The 24,047-nt window shown below is 57.5% G+C and overlaps 3 protein-coding genes across 3 annotated transcripts; 1 reads left to right on the top strand and 2 right to left on the bottom strand.

Moving 5' to 3' along the window:
* Positions 1-7,634: 7,634 nt before the first annotated feature.
* MPEG1 (macrophage expressed 1) lies at positions 7,635-10,353 on the top strand. Its single transcript, XM_062495452.1, has one exon. The coding sequence runs from the start codon at positions 7,635-7,637 to the stop codon at positions 9,792-9,794; it is 2,160 nt and encodes a 719-aa protein (XP_062351436.1). The 3' UTR covers positions 9,795-10,353.
* A 1,478-nt stretch (positions 10,354-11,831) lies between these two features.
* Positions 11,832-18,479, bottom strand: DTX4 (deltex E3 ubiquitin ligase 4). Its single transcript, XM_062494859.1, has 9 exons — positions 18,269-18,479; positions 15,259-15,973; positions 14,399-14,460; positions 14,107-14,268; positions 13,936-13,997; positions 13,527-13,679; positions 12,693-12,854; positions 12,324-12,413; positions 11,832-12,065 (listed from the first exon to the last, which is right to left on the bottom strand). The coding sequence occupies exons 1-9, from the start codon at positions 18,477-18,479 to the stop codon at positions 11,832-11,834; spliced, it is 1,851 nt and encodes a 616-aa protein (XP_062350843.1).
* A 4,309-nt stretch (positions 18,480-22,788) lies between these two features.
* CNTF (ciliary neurotrophic factor) lies at positions 22,789-23,812 on the bottom strand. The gene is made up of 2 exons (XM_062495304.1): positions 23,530-23,812; positions 22,789-23,303 (listed from the first exon to the last, which is right to left on the bottom strand). Exons 1-2 carry the CDS (start codon positions 23,641-23,643, stop codon positions 22,830-22,832), a joined length of 588 nt encoding a protein of 195 aa, XP_062351288.1. The 5' UTR covers positions 23,644-23,812; the 3' UTR covers positions 22,789-22,829.
* Positions 23,813-24,047: the final 235 nt, after the last annotated feature.

Raw genomic sequence — 24,047 nt, 5'->3', positions numbered from 1 at the left:
TCACTTAGGATTTTCAGGGTGAAGCGTTTCATCTTTCCACCTTCCTGCCTGTTCCCTCTGGGTCCCTTGACATCACTTTTCCTAACCTGGCTGCAGGTACAGCAGAGCTGTAGCTGATCTGGCCTGGCAGCAGCGAGCCCAGCTCACAGGAGCAGTTGAGTTCCACAGTCCAGTGTTGTCTGGCTCTTCCCTTGAGGGTGTTGCCAGCAGGGTGTCAGCAAATCCCTCTGAACCTGCAGGTGCTCCTCTGACTGTGCAGGATCCGACCTCAAGGCTTGGCTCTGCTCTGTTCTCCCAGAGCAAGAAGCTGGAATGTGCCACCAGGCCTTTGTCCTGCCAGCCAGGAGGTTCCATGCTCAGGACCTGCTGTTTCCTTTGTCACTGGTTAACAAGGACTCATCATATGTTCTTTACTGAAGGACTTTGTCATCAATTTTCTATGTCATAAACCCACTAATTGTGCAGTGCTTTAGCTATCTCATATCTGTCAGGCAAAAATGCTCCTGAAATACTGTCTTCAAATGCCAAGTCAGCACTGTTTCCAGGTAGCAGAGGGAAGGAAATATTTGATGCCCTTGTCTAGGTTTGCACCTCTCTTCCCCCACCTGGCAGTCAAAAGCTGGGCTGGTTTCTACCAGCTGAGGGCGTGGCTCTGTGCATTTGCATCTTCTGTTCATCAGCACAAGATTTGTGCTTCTCCTGGAGAAAGAAACCAAAGAGTGACTGCTGGGATCTGCAGGAACATCAGAGCGCATGTGATTCCCATGCAAGTTTTTATCCTCTTGGGCCATACATGTCCCTGTCCCAGTGTTCACATGCTCAGTCCAGCTCTCCTGTCTCTGAGGAATGCTGCACTGGCCTTCTGGACTTCGGGAACTGTGTTTGTGCTGAAGATCAAGCCCAGGACATGGAAGCTTTCCTACTTCCTGCAGCAAAGCTATTTGCTCAGGAATTACAGTGTGGTAATGGAGGGCAGGGAGGGCACCCAGTTTTTGCCATATAAAGAGTTCCTCCAGGAGCTTTGGGATATGTCCAGGAAGCATTTCCCACAGGACTATGAGAACTATCTTGCATTCCATCTGTTTGTGTTGGTTTGTCTGCTGAGGGTGGGAAGGGTGACAGAGTTTTTGCATCCTTGTACAACAATCAGGTTAATTTATAAACATCTGCATAAGAAAGAAAAATGTACTGATAAAAATGTTTTTTAGGAAATTGGATCAGTTGAAGTGTTTTTTGATGGCAAATAAATATCTAAGTACCTTGAAGATCTCATCCTTACACTCCAAAGACATTCAAGTGCTTTTAGAAGTTTAACTCTACAGATAGCTATAAGAAATCTCTTTCACCCCATCCCCAATCAAGCTCTATTTTTATTTCTGTACCAGCTTAGAATGATATTTTTTTAACATTTGTAGTGCTGAGCTATAAAACACTGGTCAGCAAATCTGCAGGGGAAGAAACAGTAGTTTCAGTGTGGTCGTCGTAAGTGTGGGTTTGAGGTTTTTACAGGTGGGAGTGGAACAGATGCCAAGGAAGAAGATCCTCACAGCTTTCCAGCTTTGAGCACCCTCTCCTGATGTAACACAGGCCTGGTATGTGCCTGTTTCACCTTCATTTTGGCCTCTAGAAGGAAAAGAAGCCTCTCATCTACCAGGGGAAACACTAAAGCTGAACTGAAACCAGCAGGTGCAAGCACGGAATTGGAAAAATCAAGTAAATACAGACATTTCACCTGCAGGAAGTAACAGAAACAGGCTGACAAATTCCCAGGTGTATGAAAATTAATTTCTGCTCAAATTCTGTCCCCGTTTAGAACTGAATAACCTCACAGATTTAATCAAGTATCATTGGAACGACTGACAGCAAATGCATCCTTTTGCTTTTTTTTTGCCTCTGAGAGAAAATGCTCCTGGCATATGGCTTGCCAGAGTGCAGAGGACACTTGTTGGTTTAGTTTTGAAGGGATGGAAGAGAACTGGAGACCCTTCTCTTTGTATGTAGGATAGCAGAATGATCTAGCATTTATAAACTTCCAAATTATAAACACTCAGAGATAAAAGACCTATTTTAACTTGATTCCCCTTGGATATTGAGCAGCCTTAGCTCCAAAAAGGATTCTTTTTCCTTCAAAAAGAGAAGTCGATTAAATTTTATTCTGGTTTGTGCAATTTATTTTTTCATTAGTTGATTGCTGAGTCCTCATGGAAATAAAGCTGACTTCAGCAGTAAATGGTATTTTAAAGAAAATAGGATCAGCTCCATCAAACAGGTTTTAAGCAAATTATGGCCTTTCCTTTTTATAAATACTTATTTTATTCAATCAGCAATAACAGCAGTTCACCACCAAATTCCAAGGAACATGCAGCAGCAGCTCCCTCACCCCTCAGTGGGATGGGGAATAGACCAGAGACAAAAATCCAGCTCAGAACACTTTAATAATGGAAACCATGACAAATATATTAATTTAATACTAATGACAACACATAACAGTGACAGCAACAAGAACAATGATAAAAATTACAGTGAAAAGGAGAGAGTCCACTCCACAGCCCCACTTTAGCATTATAAATCCAAAATGTAATCCAGAGCACAAATGCCCAGTGGGGAGGATTTCCATATTCCTGTTATTTTCTCTGTGGTCCATCCTGAAGATCTGTGGATTAAGGGAGGCACTGGCTGCTCCTCTGGGCAAGGGAAAGGCTCCTCTGCTATTCCCAAAAGCTGGAATTATTGCCCTGGGAGGACAGTCCAGTCCTTCCAGTGACTGGGGGTCACCCAGAGGGTCTTTACCTGCATAAAATGAAGATGACATCCTGGTCCAGTGCATTTCCAGCAGGACTGGACACTCCTGGCCAAGGCGACCAGTCCATGGAAATTGCACCTGTGACAATCCAAAGGGAATTTTAAATTGGAGACTTAAAATCAGAAACTCCAATTCTTTTCAGCACCTCTTGCTTAAATTTTTCCCTGTTGGAAATTAGCTTAATTAGTATTTTTACTGACCAGATTGCCAAAGCAAGGGAAAAACAATCAGCATTCCCTGAATGCCTCCATCACTTCCACAGCCATCTGCAAACAGAGGCTGATGGGCAGGAGCCTGCCTGGAACAGGCTCAAGGGGTGATATTAGCTCCATTATTCCCAAAGTTTGATTGTGGCATTATCCCATGTCCCTGATTGTGCCAGAAGCCCCAGAGCTCCAGGAGATGCAGCCAGCTGAAGCCAGGTGTTTTCCCTCTCAGCTTTTTGTGAGTGTGGGTGAAGGTTCCCTTCCCTGTCCAGCTCTGGGAGTTGTCCCTGCCACAGACCCCACACTGATCTTGGGCCCTGTTGGAGCCAATTCCCTTGTCATGGCCCACATCCTACAGGAAAATGGGAAAGTGCCCAGTCGGCTCCAGTTCCAGCCAGGGATGTCTCAAACAGCACTGTGGGGTGTTCCTCTTGCTCTGGAAGGAAAGCCAGGATAAGCCCAATTCCCAGGGACTGTGCAGGAGCTCCCTTATGGCACAGCACTTTTGGTCAAGGGCTTTTCCTTTTTTTTCTTTTTTTTTTACATTTGTCCCTCCCTTATTTCTCACACACTCACAGACTGAGGTCCTGCACTTTTTGCCCTCCTTCAGGGGCTGCATCCAGTGAGATTTTCCCACTTTTCAGCAGAGCAGAGATCATTCTCCAGTGTCTCCAGGAATTTTCCAGAGCTGATCCATTCCTGAGTACAGTCAGGACAAAGGTTTTGGCACTTATCATCTCTAATTTTCCTTTCCCACAACAACTTGCTCTGGCTCTTTCCATCTCAAGAGGTTCCTTGTCTTTGTTTCAGCCTCAGAGGATTCTGTGAGGAGATTTCACATCCACAAATCAAGATCCCAAGCCCAGAGGGTTGTCCATGAAGGTGGAGCAGTGTTGGCTGCTCCTGTGAATTTACTCCGTGTGCACAACTTAAAAACCATCACACCACTTCATAATTACCTTGAGCTGGTGCTGTAAGAATGAAAAATTGATTTTTCCATGTCCAGAGGCAAGAGGTTGTCCTGGTCAGGCTATGAGACCTTAAAGTGCTCATTGATCTGAGGGCTATGACTGGGATTCCAGCAGGGATTGAGCCTTGTGTGTGTGCAAACCCAGCGTGAGACGGGGCAGGTTTTCACTAGGGGCGGCTCTCGCTTTATTCCTTGGCAGTTTTTCTCTGGAATATTAAACAAAGAGGGAGGCCTTGTCCTTAATCAAATTACCACAGGGTAGCAAATTACTGTTTCTTGTTTACCAGCTATGAACTGGGAGCAGCATTGACAAGGTTGGGAGCTGTTGTTTCACCACACGCTGTCAGCAACAGAGAGAAAACACAAGATGTGTATCCAAAAACAAGGATAAAAATATTCTTCCTGCTTTTAGTGGGGTCAGGGCTAATTCTTCCCTGAATGACAAAGAATTTCTCCCTGAGACCCCCAGAGAGCCCTCGAAAAGCCAGAGTGCGGGAGGGAAGGGAAGGGAAGGGAAGGGAAGGGAAGGGAAGGGAAGGGAAGGGAAGGGAAGGGAAGGGAAGGGAAGGGAAGGGAAGGGAAGGGAAGGGAAGGGAAGGGAAGGGAAGGGAAGGGAAGGGAAGGGAAGGGAAGGGAAGGGAAGGGAAGGGAAGGGAAGGGAAGGGAAGGGAAGGGAAGGGAAGGGAAGGGAAGGGAAGGGAAGGGAAGGGTGGGCAGCTCTGCCTCACCTCCTGGGAACAGCACAGGTCCTGCTGCTCCTGAGACAGAATCTGGATCCAAAAGCATCTTCCCAGGCTGGAGGGGCTTTCCTAAAGTACCACCTCTGGTTTCACATCCTGCTAGCTTTCACCTCCCTTGGGAAAAGAAGGACTTATCTAGAGCTTGGAGAAGGAGGAAGTAAGGAGGCCCAGCCCCATGGACTGTTCAGATGATTCATGGGGGGACACAGAAGCTGTGCAGGGATTTCTGCCCCAGGGTCCACATTCCTGCAAACCCAGTGCAAACTCACTAAAATGACCATTACATAAATGTCTCTTAAGGCACATGAGAACCCAAACAAGAAAATTGAATCAAACCTTTTGTCTCATTGGTTTCACACCCCAAAATTCCAGTAGGACAGACTGGACTAGTCCCTCTCCTTGGACAGCAACATCTCCTACCTGGACCTTTGCCTTCCCCAGCCTTCAGTGGCCGCTGTCTCCATCCTCCCACACCTCCTCATCTTCCTCCTCGGCACGGGTGGCTTCCTCATCCTGCAGACCAAACACAGGGACAGTCACCAGCCTGCTCATCCCAAACCTGGACAGCAGGGACGGACTGGTGGCACCCTCTGGATGGTCACCCCGCTGCTGGGCACCATCCCTGCTCCACAGCCCGCTCCTGTTCCTGGCTTGGCATCTCCTTTTAAGGGGATGTTAAACCACAAACGTTTGCTCTGCTGCGTTTTGGGACATCAGAGACTCCCCCGAGGCCGTGGGCAAAGCTCCTGCTCCCACACCCTCTGCCTCCCAAAGCCCTGCTGGGGCTGGACAGAGCAAAGGAGACATCTCCATTCCTGCTGCAAATTTCCTCCTGTGCCCATAAAGCCAGAGAAATCGTGGCTGTCCCATCCCTGGAACTGTCCAAGGCCAGGCTGGATGGGGCTTGGAGCACCCTGGGCTGTGGATGGAATGGGAGGGGATGGAATGAAATGATCCTTAAGATTTCTTCACACTCAAACCATTTTGGGATTCCACAATCTCTCCATGCATATATTTTGCACCATTTCCTCTCAAATTTAAATTCTCAAATTTAGATCATTTCTTAAAGGAATAATTTTTAAATTATACCACGAATTAAAAGAGGAGCATCAAATCTCCTAGGATCATTTCTACACCCATCAAATAATTAATAACTGCAAGCCTATACCCACCCTCGTCTCTGTGATTGTTTTGCTTTCCTGGAAAACCTTATGATCCCAGAATTTTTCAGAGAGATGTACTGCGATTACTGAAAGGTTTGCTCTGTCAGAAATCCAGGGGATTACAACACTTGTTCCTCTGCATCTTTACCCTTTAACCAAGTTTCCCTCCGCCAGCACACTGAGCCCTCCCCTCGAACATCGATCCCTCCCCTGGAACTCGGATCCATTCATCGGGATACCGACTCCCCCTGCTTCCCCCGGTCGCTCCGTCCCCGGGCCGTTCCCGTTCCCCGTTACCCGCTCACCTCCGAGCCCGGCTCAGCCGCCCCCGGTGCAGCTGTGGCAGGTCCCGGCGCCGGTGCCGGTGTCCGTCCCGGTCCCGGTCCCGGTGGAGCCGCGGGAAGCGCCCGAAGCTCTCGGAGCTGCAGTACCGGGTGTGCCCACGTGGCGGCAGCACTGAGGCGTAGCGGTCACCGCGCATGCGCAGCGTTTTTAGGGGCGCCAATAAATCCAAATTTCAATCAATCCCAGATCACGGATTTCGGGTGTTCCAGCGGGAGGAGGGAGAAAGAACTCCGCATACACAGAGCTGTTTCTAGGTCCTTCATACACATCGTCTTGTCTAGCTTTCTCAAGCCCTTTATTGTTTCATTTATATACATAAAATGTTGTAATTTTTATTTTCAAGCCCTATGGATCCATATATAGAATTAATCACAGTCTAAAATCCTATCTCTAACACAGCAGATTTATCTTGAAATAAATTAATAGTAATTTATATATATATATATGAGAATCTTTACATTTTCTACTATATTACTCATAAATTAATTTTGGGGCTATAACCTCCCTTTCTGGGGGGATCGCACCTGTTCCCCCCCCTTCATTCCCCACTTCCCAGGAGAGATGCCATGGGACTGATGGGAATCTCACCATCGGAAGCAAGGTAGGAATAGGTTAATTCAGAGCACCACCTCAAAATATTGGCGGAAAAAATCTGTAACATTCCACTGCTTCCATGGCACAGCGGGTAGGTTTTAGATGAGGTGACCACACAGCCTGCACATCCTAGTGCAGATGACAATCCCTGCACAAGAGTTTTTCAGCTGCTCCAGGGGCTTGAGCCAGCAAGAACATCCCCACAGTGTTCCTGTTATCTCTTCACCCCCCCCTACTCCTGGCATTATCCTGCCCAAAAAACACGGGCACCCATGGTCCCTCTACCTCCATCACAGCTGTCACTTCAGCCTCCTCCCAGACAGAAGTGTCCTGGAAAGAGGAACTCGGGAGCAAAACCAAAGGAAGTGAATGTGACTGTATGGAAAGAGTCACAGCAGAAACTTCCTTAACTGTTTATTCCCCAAAACTTGCACCACCTGCCCTGTGCTGCTGAAGATGAAGCCCAGCCTGGGCAGGGCTGGATCAGTGTCCTCAGCATTCTGTGAATGCTGAATGCTGTGGCTTAGCTTTCCAGAGCGGGAGGTGTTTTTTTTTCCCAGCTGGTGACACTGCAGACCCTGGGGGAAGGACAGGAGTGGGGAAGAAGAGGCTGCAGAGGGCCCTAATGTGGGGCAGAGGGAGGGACAGACACCTTCCTGCTCCCCACCCCCTGGTCTCAGTTTCAACTCTGTCATTTCTCACATGCCTCAGCTCTCACTTCTTCTTTCCCTTTCATCAATTCCCTCAGCCAGCTCATTTTCCCAGCTCCTGTCCCACCACTCGGACTGGTGAGGGCCCAGCACCGGCTCAGCCATGGGCTGGGGGCTCTGGGGGGTCCTGCTCACCTGGGCACTGCTGGCATGGATGGCAGGGGCTGGGCAGTCCCAGGAACTCTCATCCTCTTCAGGGTTTGGGGTGTGCAGCAAGACCTTGAAGCTCTCAAGTCTGGAAGTTCTGCCGGGGGGGGGCTGGGATAACCTCAGGAATTTGGATATGGGCAGAGTCATCAACCTGGGCTACTCGCAGTGCAAGACCACAGAAGATGGATCTTACATCATCCCAGATGAGATCTTCACAATCCCCCGCAAGCAGAGCAACCTGGACATCAACTCAGAGATCATCGAGTCCTGGAAGGATTACCAGAGCATCACCTCTGCCTCCATCAACCTGGAGATGTCCCTCTTCTCCTCCATCAATGGCAAATTCTCCAACGACTTCCACCGCACCAAGACCCACCAGGTGAGAGACCGGGCTGTCACCACCCGGGTGCAAGTCAGGAACTTGGTTTACACTGCCAAGATCGACCCCGAGGCGGCCCTGGACAAGGGCTTCAAGAAGCAGCTGCTGACCATCGCCAGCCACCTGGAGAACAACCAGACCAGGATGGCCGATTTCCTGGCTGAGGTGCTGGTGCTCAACTACGGCACACACACCATCACCTCCGTGGACGCAGGAGCCACCTTGGTGCAGGAGGACCAGATCAAAGCTACTTTCCTGAAGGACAGCTGGGCCACACGGAGCACTGTCACCGCCTCGGCCGGCGTGGCCTTCCACAACATCATCAGTGTGGGAACTAAGGAATCCCTGGACATCAGCTCCGGCTTCACCAAGCAGTACCTGGAGAACCGCACCAACTCCAGGGTGGAGAGCATCGGCGGGACCCCCTTTTACCCAGGCATCACCCTGAAGACGTGGCAGGAGAGGATTCAAAACCAACTGGTGGCCCTGGACCGCTCGGGGCTGCCCCTGTACTATTTCATCAAGCCGAGCACGCTGCCAGAGCTGCCGGTGCCCACGGTGCGGAGGGTGGCCCGGCATGTGGAGCTTGCCATCCGCCGCTACTACACCTTCAACACCACCCCGGGCTGCACCGACACCTCCTCGCCCAACTTCAGCTTCCACGCCAACATTGACGACGGCTCCTGCAAGGGCACCATGGCCAACTTCACCTTCGGGGGAGTCTTCCAGGAGTGCGTGGGCCTGAGCGGTCCGGACACCGGCGCACTGTGCCAGGCGCTGGAGCAGAGGAATCCCCTCACCGGGGCCTTCTCCTGCCCTGCCAACTATACCCCGGTGCTGCTGGCTGTGCAGGAGCAGGAGGAGGGTCACAGCCACCTGGAGTGCCACAACAAGTGCACCCTGGGCATCTTCTGCCACCGCAAGTGCCAGGACGTCTTCTGGCTTTCCCGGGTGCAGTTCCGTGCCTACTGGTGCGCCGCAAGCGGGCTGGTGGCTCCAAACGCGGGATATCTCTTTGGGGGGTTGTTCAGCGCTCACAGCGCCAACCCCATCACCGGAGCCCAGTCCTGTCCCTCAGGATACTTCCCACTGAAGCTCTTTGGAGAGCTCAGAGTGTGTGTGAGCCAGGATTACGAGGAGGGGGCCGTGTACGCGGTGCCCTTTGGGGGCTTCTTCAGCTGCCAGGCAGGGAACCCCCTGGCTGGGCAGCACCAGGGCACGACTGAGGACCCCCACACCAAGGGCTGTCCCCCAGGCTTCAGCCAGCACCTGGCACTCATCAGTGACAGCTGCCAGGTGCAGTTCTGCATCCAGGCCAGGCTCCTCACCGGGATCTCGCTGCCCCCTGCCCGCCTGCCGCCCTTCACCCGGCCCCCCGCCAACCTGCCTGCCGTGGACACTCTGCTGGTGCGGGACGGGGACAGCACCTGGGTCAGGGACGGCCAGAGCCACGTGTGGCGGCTGGCACGGCCCGAGGAGGTCCAGCACGTGGCCGAAATGGTCCAGGGCCGGGGGCTGTCAGGGGGAGAGGTGGCTGGAGTCACCGTGGCCGTGCTGGCGGGGCTGGCCACCGGCCTGGGGACAGCCTGGTACGGCCACCGGCGCTACAGGGCCAAGGGGTACCAAGCACTGGGAAAAGGTGACAGCCCGGTCCCTGCCAGTCCTGAGCACAGCACAGTGCTGAGCGTGGACGAGGGGTACCAGCAAGAGGGAACGGAGGGGACGGTGCCCTGAGCCCCCCAAATCCCCAAACCCAGAGAAGGAGGGAGCGGAGGGGCCCCGGGGAGGGTTATCTCCCAAATCCTGCATGCTGCAAGCTGCAATCCCCGTCTCCATGTATATCTATCGGGATAGATATACACACGCATGCAGAGAGGCACGGAGTAGTTTTATTTCAGCCAGCAACTTGTCGTGTATTCAACAGAGCATTAAAAAAAAAAAAAAGGAACAAAAAGTCACGTTGTGGAAAGACTTACTCACAGTAAGAGCCATCGGGCTGGCACCGCGGAGGATGGGGGACCTTCCCCCTTCTCGCCCAGAGGGTTTTGCATAGCTCCAGACAGGCTTTGTCTGCACCGGGGAAAACCCAGGGCGTGCGTGGAGAAATCGAACCGCTGAGAGCCACCCAAAACCAGGGGCGTGTGCCTGGGGAAAGAGGGTTTCTCCCTTGAGGTAGAAGATAACAACCCACGCTGAGGGCGGCTGGGCACAGATCCGTGCAAAGGGACATCGGGGAGACTCGGGGTGCCCGGCCCTGCCCACAGTGCCCCTGGCTCGCCTGCCCACACAGATGACTGACAGAAGACAAACGGAGAGGCCAGGCCGTGCAGGGACCGCCAGAGTCCCCTGCCATCCGCTTTATTGACCCCCAGCCCCTCCGCGGGGTGGCCGTGGGGGTGACGGACCCTCCAGGCCACCAAGAGGAAAAACAGCAACGACAACAGAACGATGCACAGCAGGATGGGCCCCACCTCCCACCAGCACAGAGGGGCAGGGACTCCCCAGCACCCGGCACAGGTGGCTCCGAGAGGCCCCATGAATCCCTACTTGGGATGGAAGGGATCCCAGAGACTCTCTCACTCCTAACCCCTGCCCTTGGCATGGACACCTTCCACCAGCCCAGTGCTCTCTGAGGCCCAGTCACCCCAGGGGGCTGACAGGGACCCCCAGAGCCTTGGAACACACCTCCCCCACCCCCATCACCCACACTCTCCTACCCACACCACCCACCTGGCCCAGCCCGTGCCAACCCCTCAGCAGCCACCTTCCCCTCCAGCTCTCCCCCAAGGCCTTTCCGTGGGCAGGAAGGGGGACACTTCTCACCCCACCTGCACCTGGCCCCATGGGGACCCACAAGTGACAGCCCTCCTGTGGGGCAGAGCCCTGTCGGGGTGGGGGGGCCCCACAGCCCCCATCCCAACCCCAAGCACTGCTGTGCCCAGCCCCAGCCTGGCTGCAGCACCACGTTCTCCCAGGCTGTCTCCCAAAATGCCCCCCCTATATGTACATATATACGACAAAACCCCAAAACACGAGGTATATAGAAATTCCAATGTGGGGACGCCCCCATACGAACAGTTCAAGGAACCCACTGCAGGGGTGGGATGTCATTGTCCCCCCCCCCACACACACACTTCCTACCACCCACCAGCCCCTCCCTGGCATGCAGAGGCAGGGGCAGCCCAGACAAGGGGACCCTGCAGGGCACAGCTCAGACACAGCCAAGAGGAAAAGGGGGTGCAGGGCTGGGGGGTAGCTGAGGCAGCCCAGGGCCCCCCAACCTCCACAGACACAGGAGACCAGTGGGGAGGTACCGACAGAACGAACAAACAAACAAACGTCAGAGGGACGAGGCAGAGCAAGGGGGAGTCCCATGGCCCCAGCTCCCACCCCAAGCCAGGTCCCAGCTACAGGTGCGTGGCAGGGGTGTTGGGTCAGGCTGGGACTGGCACAGATGAGGAGAGAGAGGAGCCTGGCACCCCCCAGGTCCTCAGCACAGTGGCAGAGAGGACAGGACACCACCCAGAGGGGTGGCCAAGCCAGCCTGAAGCCCTACAGCTGTGTGTGGGGACGTTCCCGCCCTGCAGGAGTGAAGGAGATGGCCAAAAGGACCTTCTCCCACATTCCCAGCCAGCCTGGGGCACTGCTTGGCTGCCACTGGAAGCAGGGGGCTCCAGGTGTGCCCTGAGAAGCCCAGGCAGGTATCTCCAGCAGCTTTATCCTGGTGGGTGCCGGCACAGGGAACCCTTTCCTTGCCTTCTCGCCACAGTCTCAGTCCTTCTCTTGTGCCAGGCTCTCCTCCGTGATGCCCTGGGCTGCCAGCTCAGCCAGGACATTGTCCAGGTAGTTGATGTCGGGGTAGCCGTGGCCAGTGAGGTTGGAGCCAAACTCTGTCTTGTGGTGGATCTCGTTCCAGATCACCGTGTCCGACTCGCCTGTGGTGCTGGAGGTTCCGATGGCGAAGATCAGGCGCCGGTCCCAAGCCACCAGCAGCAACTTCAGTACCTGTGGAGGCCAGCAATGGGGCAGGCAGCAAAGCAACCACAGCAATGTGGGCAGCCCACAGGCAAGCCCTTCTGGAGCACCCAAGCACAACCTCCTGCCCCAGCCAAAACAGAGGGACCAGGCTGCCAAGCCCACGTTGGGAAGGTCACAGGGCTCCTGCAGAGCCTGCTGGATGGGCTGTGAGGGAAACCTCCACCCACATTCCCCTGCTTAAGCCATGTTTGCTTTTCCCACCCTGGCACGCCTCAGCCAGCTCACCTTCCTGCCCTTCTCGCTGTCTGGCAGGTAGCAGTGCCGGGGGAAGCCACGGGCCGTGAAGCTCTTCCCAGGGTTTGGATGCTCTGGTCCCTGCAATGTGGGAAGTGGGAGAAGAAAACCCATTTGGAGTTCAAAAGGATGCTCTGGACACAGGGCCAGCACCCCAAGTCTTGATGGCACTAATGGCCACCGTCCCCCCACCACCAAGCAGACAGGGACAGCACTTCAATGCAGATACATCCCAGACTTCCCACAACATCCTTATGGACAAGCAGCTCCTGAGTCAAGGCACGAGCTGCAGCGGGGCCTAGGGGTGATACAGAGGTGACAAGGGCTGCCAGCCCCCCCAGGTGGCCCTCCCAGACCCACCTGCACCCCTGGGGGGATGTTGTAGATGATGCGGATGGTTTTGCAGTCGGCGTGGCCGGGCAGCGCGTGGGGGATGATGTGATATTCCATCTTCCCGGGAGGCTGCGTCCCCGTCTTCACCCCATAGATGGTTTTGCAGGTGGGACACTGCAGACTCCCATCCTGAGAGTGGAAAAAGGGGGACACAGTGAAAGCAGTATCTCCAGCACCGAGCCATGCTAGCAGTGTAAGTCCCTGAGCAGCACTGAACGCTATTTTAATTGGGAAAAACAACATTTCAAAAACTCTCAGGAACCTGGGACAGGGCCAGGAGATTTCACTACCCAACTTCAACCAAAAACCTGAGGTCTGCCTTTCTCTTCCCCAGCAGTTTTCCAGTCCTCATCGCTTTCCCTAGCTCTGAATTGGTGGTTTGTTTTGCTTTGTTCTTTCAAAGAGGGAAATACAATAAATATTGAAAATCTCTAAACAATGCATTTTCCAGGGAATGGCAAGCACTAAGGTTATTTGCAAAAACCCTCCCGTGGCTGTTGAACCACTGCCTGGCACCAAATTCCAGGTAGCTCTGCTCAAACACACAGGGACCAAAGTCCACCCTGGCAAGGAAAACAAGCACATAAAACCAGGGATGGTGTGGGGAAACACACCCACACAACCCTGAGTTCTGATTTAGCAGTCCCCAACTGCTTGCTGCTGATAAAAATGAAACTCTGAGTTAGGGTGCGAGCTCAGAGTCCTCCAGGACAGCCAGGCTGAAGCTCTGTCCCATGGAGAGCTTGTGGAGCTCAGCAGAGGTGGCCGAGCTGGGGATCCCCCAGGGCTGCAGCCTCTCACCTTGTTGCCGTTGTTGTACATGGCCACCAGGCAGTGGAGGTGGAAGACGTGGCTGCACTTGACCAGCTTCCCCACGAGGTCAGGCTTGACGGTTGGCTGGGGCCCCTTGTAGCCAGAGGGGGCAGAGAGCCGCTCCATGCAGATGGTGCAGTCCTGTGCCAGAGGGAAGGACAGGGATCAGAGGGATGCGTGCTGCTGGGCTGGCCTGCTCTCACCCAGGGACCGGCACCCAGCCCTGGGCCAGGCTGTCACCCTGCAGGGGCCGTGCATGCAGCACACAGCCCCTCTTTGGGGACAGGGCAGAGCCACACAGGGTGGTGGGATATCCCTGCACACGGCACTGCGTGTGCCCTGCTCATCCCAGGGCAAAGCTCCCCGGGACTCCCTGGTGCAGCCCTGCCACTCGCACCTCATCCGGCGGATGCCGCACCTTCTGCAGGTATTTCTTCAGCACCTCCTCTGGGGTTTTACCTGCAGGAGAGCGAGAGTCAAAGGATGGGAGAAACCCACTGCCAGGGGCAGCAGAAGGGATGGGGGGCACAGGGGAACCAGGAAGGGCAGGAGGGACAGTCTCTCTTACCCTTCTTGGCCTGTTTCTTGGTGGTCTTGCGGCAGGAGTGGGAGATGCCGGGGATGGACTGGATCTCGCTCTTGCTGACGGGTGGGGGGTGCAGCACCAGCTTGGGGGGCCGGGTCAGGCACACAGGCAGCCCGGCCGCGCTCATGAGGATCCCTGTGATCCCTGCGAGAGGAGGTAACAAACGGCACTGAGGAAAACCAGCAACACCCCAAACCCCAGATGTACCCCCAAAACTGGGGCTGTTTGCCCCCCACCCCAGGGGAGCCAGCACCCACTGCAGCCCCATCCTCACCTGCCAGCGCTGGGTTGACAGGGCTGGAGCCAGTGAGGTTCTTCACAGGGACGGTGGGGACCCTGAGGGGAGTCAGCAGCAACCACGTCAGGAGGCACCCACGTCCCCACAGGGCCCAGGGGCCACACAACAGTTGCCTGAGCAACTGCACAGGTCCTGGCTGGAAACAGAGAAACCCCCGATGGGGCAACGTGCCCCTCCCTGCCCCACCACCGCCTTTTCTCTGGCGCTTTAGAAACCCTGACTGCATCTCCATTCATGGCCCCTTTTTGTCACAGCTCCCCAGGCCACTCTGTTGTTTCTTTTCCTCTTTTCTCCTACGGCCACGTCACTGCCGCAGCTCTTTTCCCCCTCCCCTTGGGGCTCTCTTCCATGGGAAAGTTTCCCTGCAGGTCAGGAGCGAAGGGAAGGGGGAGGATGAAGAGGGAGAGAGGAAAGGGGCCAGGCTGCGACAGAAGGCTGATGGCAGAGCCAGACAAAGGGGAGAAACAGGCCCATTAAATGTCCACTCCATCACAAAATAATGTCTTTGGAGGGTGGGGGTCTGGAGGGACCCCTTCTCATGGGGCCTGAATGGCTTTTCTTTGGGCCTTTCGCAGTCCCCCACCCAACCCCTGACTTCAAGAGAAAGAGCAGCCTCAGCCTCTTCATTGAGATGCAGGAGCCACCCCATCCCTGCTCTGGGCCGCAGGCACCTGCGGGGAAGGCGAGGGGCCCAGCAGAACCCACCACCCTCCACGAGAGCCTGGGGACCACCGAGGTGTCTCCAACCACGCTCAGGGTTGACAGACCCTGTGCCCTGTGGAGGGGGAACACTCTGTGCTGTCCCTCTCTCCGCTCAGGCCACCCGTGGGACTCACCCGGAGGCGATGAGCACGCGGGACTGGGCGATGGCCAGGCGCTGCAGGTGGCTCCGGTTCAGGGTGCCGAGGCTGGGCCGGGAGCCTTTGCCGCTGCCCACGCCAGGGGGGCTGCTGGAAGCGCCGGCCGAGCTCAGGGCAGGTGCGCTGGCCGCCTGCCTTCGGCCCCCCTGCGCCGCCAGCGGCTTCAGCGAGCCGCGCACCGCGGCCACGCCGTCCGGCGCCTTCGGCCCTGCCGCGGGCAGCGGGGGCTTGGGAGCGGCCGGCGGCGCGGGGGCAGCTTTGCGGGGCTGCAGGGTGGAGGTGCCGGGGCCGGCGGCCGCTTTGACGCTCATGACCAGGAGGCACTGGGGACAGGTGCAGGCAGGGACCGGCGGGGCCGCCGCCGCCCCGGGGCTGGCTGGCCACGACTGCGACTTGGGCAGGGTGCCCGACACCAGCGGGTAGACCATGTCGAGGCGGCGGCGGACGCGGCGCTTGCGCTGGGTCTGCCGGTTGATCTGGCCCATGGTGGCGAAGTCGATGACGTAGCAGAAGCCGATGGCGCTCAGGTCCACCCAGGGGTGCTGCTTCTCGTAGGCGCGCTGGATGGTGATGCCCACGTCCATGTCGTAGGGCGTCCACGTCCCGCTGTCATTCTCCCACTCCCAGACGACTCCCTTGCCCGGCGCCGAGGATGGGTCGTAGTAGCTGCGCCGGACGGGCCGGATGGTGCCTGAGGGAAGGGGACAGATGCTGTCAGACCCTGGCGCCAGCACCTACCCGTGGGCAGGCAGCGGAACCACCCCAACCTGCCCCGCCGGTGCCGTTCCACGCGGGGACAGCATGGCTTTCTGGCTCTGCGGCTGTCCCCACCCTGCCAGGGGACTGACTGGTGTGCCTCAGTTTCTCCAGAGAGCAGGGAGCCTCACAGCCTGGGGGTGCAACTGGACTGAAGGGAAGGGCAGATTTCACTCACGCTGGCCCACAGGCCCAGCATGGAGCAACTCAGCCCAGATGGGGAAACACAGAACCACAAGCTTGGCTGCTCCAGCCTGCTCCCAGGGACTTCCCCCAGGAGCCTGATGAAACCAGGCATTAGGGCACCCAAGTCCTGCTGTGCCTGTCTCCCTCCCAGCTCTGGGATGGAACAGGCGAATAAAAGTTCTAAGGGACAGCTCCAAGGCCCCAGCAGTGAGACACACAGGCCCTCATCGCACACAGGGGAGCGGGGTTCGTGCCAGCCCCACCATCTGCAGCTGCCAAACCAGCCCGTGACGAAAACCCCAACTGTGGCACAGGGAAAATCCCTGTGAGGCCAAGCTAAGGAGTCTGAGTGGGGCCCTGTGCCCAGCTCCCGCTGCCCCATCAGCAAACATTAGGAGTGGGATGAGAGCACAAAGCACCAAGGCTTTGTGCCTAGCATCCTTATTTTGGCTAAGCATTTCCTTTCCCACCACTCCCAGTCAACTAGGATGCATAGACAAAGATTTTGGAAATTCCTACAGAAAAGGAGATTCCTATAGAGAGGAGAAAGCCTTCCTCTTTGGGATGTCTCACAGCAAAGCAGGGCTGGCTGTTCATGGCTGGGCTTGGTCCTGGGATCTCATCCTAATACCCAGAGGTGTCTGCTAACAGGTGGGATGAGCACCACTGCCCTCAGGTCCTTCTGCAGCTCCCCATGGCTCAGCCCAGGGTGAGGAACAAGAAAGCACTCAAAGAGAAGCAATAACAAGTCTGCTGCTTCGGCTTTTCACCACGTGTCCTGCAAAGCCTCCAAGAATTTCAGTCCCTTCTCACCCCCACCTCTCCGCGGAGAGCAGCCGCCACCGCAGGTCCCGCAGGGACATGAGTGGGATAAGAAGGAAAAGGTGTTTATCAGCACCCTGCTAAAGGGGCACGGGGTGCTACACCCCAGCCAAGCCAAGCCAAGCCACCCTGTCCTGCCAAGGGGCACCCGGGGCAGAAAAGCCGAGGGGAGCGGGCAATGATTTATCCTAATCCGGCGGCATGCGGCATCTGGCGGTCCCCAGGCAGCAGTGTGGGAATGCTGTGTGTTCCCCCAGCCCCGCGCCGCCAGCCGGCCTCCCATTCAACAGGGGAAGAAAGGGAACAATAGCTATTCAGGGCCTGCCAGGGTCGCGACCCCCCCAAATCAGAGCTGTTTAATGACCCAAAATACCAACATCCCCAGCAACCCAGGGAGAGGCAGAACAATCTCCCTTTCAGTCCTCCACCCTGGGCAACAATAGTCTTCAGAAGCTGGCCCCCAGCCACCCTGCTCGCAGAGGTCCCTTGTCCCCACACCCACGGGCAGGGGAGGGTCGCCGCCAGCCCCCAGGGCTGCTGGGGAAAGAGGGACAAAGGAGGGGTGTCTGGCACTCTGCTGCACCCCAGGGACAAAGCACACTGGCCATCACGGGGGTGCTGGGGGGCCACAACCCCTCTTGCCAATGCCCTGCCACGGGTGCCTGTGCCTCACGACCCAGACAACCCCAGGAGGTGGGGGACAGACAACCCCATCACGCTAGGGACCCACCCACCTGCCCGTGCCCTCCCTGAGCATCCCTCCACCTGCTTGTGTCCCTGCCCTGGGGCTGCCATGCCCCAGGGCAGCATCTGTCACCCGAGCGCCATTCAGCTCTAGGTCGATGGCGGCTCAGAGCTAGCACAGAGGGAGCACGGCCCCGGGAAAGCTGTGCAGGGGTCTCCTCAAGGGAGAAGGAAAGGCCACGGGGTGGGTACAACAGACCCCGGGGCGCTGCAGCAGCGAGGAGAGCGGGCAGCGCGACCCCCGGGGTGGGGGGGGGGGGGGGGGGGGGTGGAATCAGGGATGCGTGGGCAGCACTGGGCAGCGAGGGCAGGGCTGGGGATCGGGTGGGAGGACACCGGGCGAGCCGGCATCGCGGCCGGGCGGTGCACGGCGGGGCACGGCAGCGGTGCTCGGTGCAGCCCCGCACGGCCCCGGAGCGGGGAACACCGGGAGGAGCCCCCCGGGCACGGGCGGGCGCGGGCGGCGGGGCCGACTCACCGGTGTCCTGGCGGAACTGGTGCATGGACTGCAGGTCGATGATGTAGGGCGCCAGGCGGCTGTCGGCCTGGCCCAACACCACGCTGCCGCCCGCCCGCGGCCCGGCGCGGGCCACAGCCTCGATGTGGTGGCTGACGGCCGGGCTGTAGGGCCGCCATCGCCCGTGCTCGTTCAGCCATTCCCACACCACCACGGCCGAGGCCAGCAGCATGGCTCCGCCGCCCCGGCCCCGGCCCCGGCCCCGGCTGGCTGCGCCGCTGCCGCCCGCCCCGGCGGCTCTCGCATGCTCGGCGCGGCGCAGGGCTCTGCCCGCCCCCGCCCGGGGCCGGAGCCGCGCACGGCCGGGCCGCCCCTCGCCCCTGCGCGCACCCGCGGCGTCGCTCCCGGCCCCTCCGCCCGCACCGAGCGCCCCGGGCCGGGGGCGGGACCCACACACGTCACCGAGTCCCGTCCCGCCCCGGCGGCACCGAGCGACCCGCGGGGGAAAGAGAGACCCGTCCCGCCTCGGTCCCTGGAGCGCTGTCCTGCACCCCGGGTCCCCGCTGTGCCCGTACCCCCTGTGCCCCCACCCTGTCCCCTGGGACCCCTCCCAATGTCCCTGTACCCCCACCCTGCACCCGAAGACCCCCAACCAGGTGTAACAGCCCAGGGAGCCCCGGCCGTGTGCCCGTCCTTGTGGGGACCACCCCAGTCCCTGCCTGCCAGCGATGGGACTCGGGGTGCTGGTGGGTCTCAGGGATGTGCTGTGACAGGGAAATGTGGTCCAAGAGCTTCTTCCAGAAGCGGCGCCCTGAGCTCCCCTTGCCTGTGGCCCATGACACACAAAAATGGTTTCAAAGCCCAAAATTGCCTCATGTCTGAGGGGCACGTGGGCTGTAACCCTTGCCCTTGCAGCCCCGCTCGCCCAGCTGCCTGCCTGGCTGCCCCTGCTGTGATGTAGCACCCCTGTGCTATGGCAACCCTCCGACGGGAGCAGCCAGTGCTGGCCCTTCCTTTCAGGCCAGAAAAACATTCCTGAGCTCGTTCTTCCACAGAGCCCCATAAGCAGCTTCCCAGAATGGCAGGATATTGGTGACAGACTGGTCTCAACTCCTTTTGTGCTCCCGTGCTCACACACACCTAACACTGATTTCCCTGTATATGAAATACCTGAACTTTCCTGGTTTGGGAGAACTGTACAAATTGCCCCTGTGTCCCAGGTTTAGCAGCACAAGAAATCCCCCACTCCACAGTCCACCTCGGCTTGGAGGCAACTCATCCCCAGGCAGGTGGTGAAGCTCCTCTCCTGACAAACCTGTTTCCCAGGCACTGCCCATCCTGCTGAGCGCCTGCCAGTGGTGCTTGTGGTGAGAAACCATTAGACAAGATCCAAAGGAGAGGAAAAAACGAAGGGAAGAAAAAGGGGGAATGAACAGGTGGGGACTAACTGCAGAGATGCCAGCTGGCAGGCGCTGTGGTGAGGGAGGATGAGGTGAACCACAAAAGTTCTCCTTTTTTCCAGCTCACACTTGGAGACACACGCAGGGCTATGCTTCAGGCACATTTTCCTGCAAGAAGGGAGGGCTCCTGACCCTTCCCAGGAAAGCAGCACAGCCGCAGAGAACCACTCCCCTGGGGTTTCCACCTGTTCCTTTGAGGCAGACAAGCGCAGCCAAGGCTACGAGGGGGGAAACCCAGGGAAATCCTTTCCACTGACTCAGACGGGAGGAAAAGGCTTTCCTGCTATTAAAAAAGGAAAGTGTTGGTGAACATCCACCCACCCCAGCTCCAGCTCAGGATCAAGAAGTCAGAAGCCAGCACTGCAATGCTGGGACTGTGGGTGAAGCAGTGGGACCAGCACGGCTGAATCCCACTGGCCTCTGGTGCCCTGTGGGCAAGGAGCAAATCCATTCCCACACAGCACCAAGGCCTGAGAGCAGGGAGCAGCCTCAGTCAGCTCAAAACCTTTGCAACCCCACAAAGTGTGCCCAGCCACACATTAAGCCCTAAAAAACATTTATTAATTTGAAATTAAACACATCCATGGGCTGCTTTTGGTGGTTCCATCCCTGCTACAATTTGGGAGTGCAGCCCTCCCTCCCTCCAAAGCCCCCCCCCTTCCCTGTTCCCACCAGCACTGCAAATCTCTTGTCTCTTCCCAAAGCTGGATGGTTTTGGTGGGTTCTCAGTTTGCAGGAGGCCATTGCAGGGGTCCTCAGCAGCATCAGCCGCACAGGTACAGCTGTCCTCCCCTCAAACTCCTAATTTCTGATTCCAAAATGAGCAGCATCATTTGCCTTCAGCCAGCCAGATCAACTTCAATCCGTGGCAAAGCAAATCCAAGGGCCTCCTGGCACCACGGGAGCTCAGCTGTTGGGCGCCCCTGTCCTCGCCAAATCATTTCACTGGTGATTCCCTCAGGGCTGCAGCTGGAAAACAGCATTAAATCCCAGCCAGCTCAGATGTCACCGCCTCTGCACGGCATGGTGGGGGCTGGCTGGCAGGGAAAGGCCGGGAGCCGGAGCCTCTTGCTCAGCCAAAGCGTGGAGGTTTGGATTAATGGACTGCTTTTTCCCATTGTTTCTGGTCAGGGTGGCAATTCCCAAGCGTGGTGGCTGCTCCACAAATGCAGGTGTACCCAGCTGGCAAAGGTAACAGGGAAGGAGGAAGGAAGGTTGCAAAAGCCCGGGGAAATCCCTGGGGCAACACCATCATCCACCTTGGGTCTCCATTGCTGCTTTCACCCTGGAGTGCAAGTGCAGCACCCAGCTCAGCTCTCTGCCAGCAGCTGATGTGGGAGGATCGGGTTGCAGCCTTGGCCGGCTCCCTGGATCTGAAGGTCACCTCCTACCCGGCCTGTGCTGCCGGAGAAAAGAGGTCTGTTCCCACCTGGTCTGGTGGTGAGGTTCAAGGACATATTCCAAATGTCCCTGCCCACCCCTGGGAAGGTGAGGAGGGTGTGAGCACCCGACCACTGCTGAGCTGGAGGATGTAAAGGGAGAAGAGCAAGGTGGCTTCAAGCACACAGCAGCGAGCAAGAAAAATACTTGTCAGAAAATAGACTTGCTTTGATTAATCCTGAAAAAAATATAATGGCCATAAATTGTTATTCCCGAGTGCAGGGAAGCATAAAGATTGAAATAATCCAGCCTGAGCTGCAAAGCTTAGGGCAGGCAGTTAAGTGGCGATGAAGAAGGTGCACATTCTTCCTCTCAGGCATCACCCAAAAAAAAAAAAACAAAAAAACAAAACCAGATTGCATCAAACCACCCTTGCCCCAACCCTGCAGCCTGGTGTCGTCGTGGGGTGGGCAGGATGGCACTGGGGGCTCAGCCTCGGGCTGCTCTTTGTGCTTGCAGAGCCCCCGTGCCTGTGCAGACGCTGTTGGTTCTGAGGCAGGCGCTATGCCCGCTGCTGCCCCAACCTGCCACCACAAAGCCACTTTGTGTAGAGCCAGCCAGGCACGTCCCCAGCCTCCTCTCTGCTCTGTGGGCCCAGCCTCCCTCCGTACTGCCTGTCCTCTCACAGAGAAGGCAGGGCCTCACCAGGATAGGGCACAAGCCCTGTCACCCACCACCTCCTCCTTCTCCTCCCACCATCTCCTTAATCCCCGGCTCCTTCATCATCCCCATGACCTCCCAGCTGGTTGCATCCCCCTCAAACCTCTTACTCCACTGGGAAAGACCCTTCCCTGGAGTGAGAACTGGGCAGCTCAGGCTTTTTGGTGAGGTTGACTGCCCCAGCTCCCCCAAGAAGGACATCACCCTGGTAGATCTCCCAGCCCTTTTATTCACTCAGCAGCTAGCAGCCATCACATCCAGTCGGCAGGAGAACCGTGGCCCAGGAAGCCGTGAAACATCCCAGCAGTTCACAGGGTGAAGGATGTGGTTGGGGCTGTTAAGATTCTCCCATGCCATTCCCAGTCCTAAAATAAGCCCTGCAGGCACTAACCTCCTTGCAGAGGGGCTTCCGAATCACAGCTAAAAGATCCCCTTTCAGTTAAAAAATCCTCTGCATTATCATGTCCAAGCAGTTAAGAATTCCACTCCTGATTGCTTCCCTCCCTCCCCAAAAAGCCCCCAAGCAGTTAGAGCAGAAATTCAATGAGCAGCTAGCCAAGCTGGGCAGAAGGAAAAGAGTCCACGTGCAGGAAGCCAAGCCTTGTGCCTTGCAGCTGGGTGGGACAGGTCCCAAGACTCCTTTCACTAGGTGATGCTTTTCTGTCCCTTCGATCCTGCCCTGCCATCTGCAAGAGCCCCAAGGCAGCATCTGCCAGCCATAGGTCCAAATTCCAAAGACAAGGGCAGTGCCGCTGGTCATGCCTCTAGGCCCTGGGACGAGCAGCAGAGCTGCTTCCTGGGGGATAATTCAACTGCCCAGCAGGAAGAGCCCAAGGACACCTGAAGATGGACAGACTGCAGCCCGTGCCTCAGTTTCCCCATTGGGAGCAGCACTAAAAGCAGGGGCATTAATGACCTGGTCCCTCCCCTCCACGTTCTCCTCCTTCGCTGTCAGCTGTCCTCCGAGAGGGTGAACAAGGAGCCCCAGCGGCACCCAAGACCCCCCCACCCCGTGCCCGCCTTCAGGGGCTCTCGGCCAGGCCAGGGGCCGTGCCGGTGGCCGGGCTGGGCTTGGCGAGCTGTCTCAGGTCCCGCACGGACCTCACGGCCCACTGGGCCAGCTCCCGCAGCACGCCCAGGCCCCGCAGCTTCTGCTCGAAGAGGCTGAGGCGCGGCGGGGGCGGCGGCCCGTCCCCCTCCTCGCCGGGGATCCCGCGGCTCTCCAGCCGCAGCAGCTCCTCGAGGTGGTAGGCAAAGGCCGAGACCTGGAGCAGGACGGCCGCCAGCGCCCGGCCCAGGCCCGCGTCCGCCTCGCCCAGCTGCTCCCGCTGCTCCTCCAGCATCTGGGCCAGCAGGGCGCGGAAGGCCCGGTAGGCTGCCAGGTTCTCCAGCAGCCGCTGAGTGCCCGTCTGCTCGTCCCAGCGCTCCACTGCCGCCAGCGGCACCCCCTCCACTGCTGCCACGCTGGCCGAGGCGTCCAAGCCCTGCTGCTCCACCTGCAGGGTGAGACCCGTCGGGGATCAGTGGAGGCAGGACAAGCGTGGGGGGATCCCCAGCGCCGAGCCCTGCAGGTGTCGGGGCAGCGCAAGCAGAGTCTTGCCCAGGTGCCAGATCCAGCAGGACTCCCCGTGCCCCGTCCCTGCCACGGGTCGGAGTCCTCGCACCCCCAGCACGGCTGCCCAGATCCCGCCAGTGATCCCAGAAGGAGCAGGGCAAACTCACGTAGGCGTCCAGGAGGTCAACGACATCTGCGCGCATCTTGCCGGCCAGGCGGATGCCGCGGCTGCAGAGGTCGCGGCGCCGGAGGGCAGCAGAGGGGCTCTCTGCGGCTGCCATGGTCCGGGCAGCTGTCACGGCCACCAGGCTCCGGGCGCAGCACCCGTCCGGCCTGGCGAGGACAATCCCTTGCTGAGCTGGTGCATTCCAGCCGGGAGCTCCGCTCACACGTCCGCTGGCCTGGCTCTCCCCCTCTTCCGTGCCTGGGGCCTGGCACCACGCTGCAAATTCCCGCCTCTGGGATCAACAGCGACAGATTATTTCCCTAATTCCCCCACGCATCGCTACTCCAAGTGCCTTGCCCAGAACTGTCTGGCCCGGCAGCAACAGGCTCCCAGCCCCGGCTGACCCACTCCTCCCTCCCAGCTACACAGTGAGATTAGCAGCACGCTAAGCCCTCGGCTCATTCCCTCATTCCAGAGCGCGGGAAACCTCTGCCGGGAAGAGGTGAGCAAAGCCCGGAC

This window comes from Cinclus cinclus, chromosome 6, assembly GCF_963662255.1.
Source record: "Cinclus cinclus chromosome 6, bCinCin1.1, whole genome shotgun sequence".
Taxonomy (NCBI): domain Eukaryota; kingdom Metazoa; phylum Chordata; class Aves; order Passeriformes; family Cinclidae; genus Cinclus; species Cinclus cinclus.
Note: the sequence above shows the minus strand (reverse complement) of the source record. Positions and strands in the feature narration are given on the sequence as shown.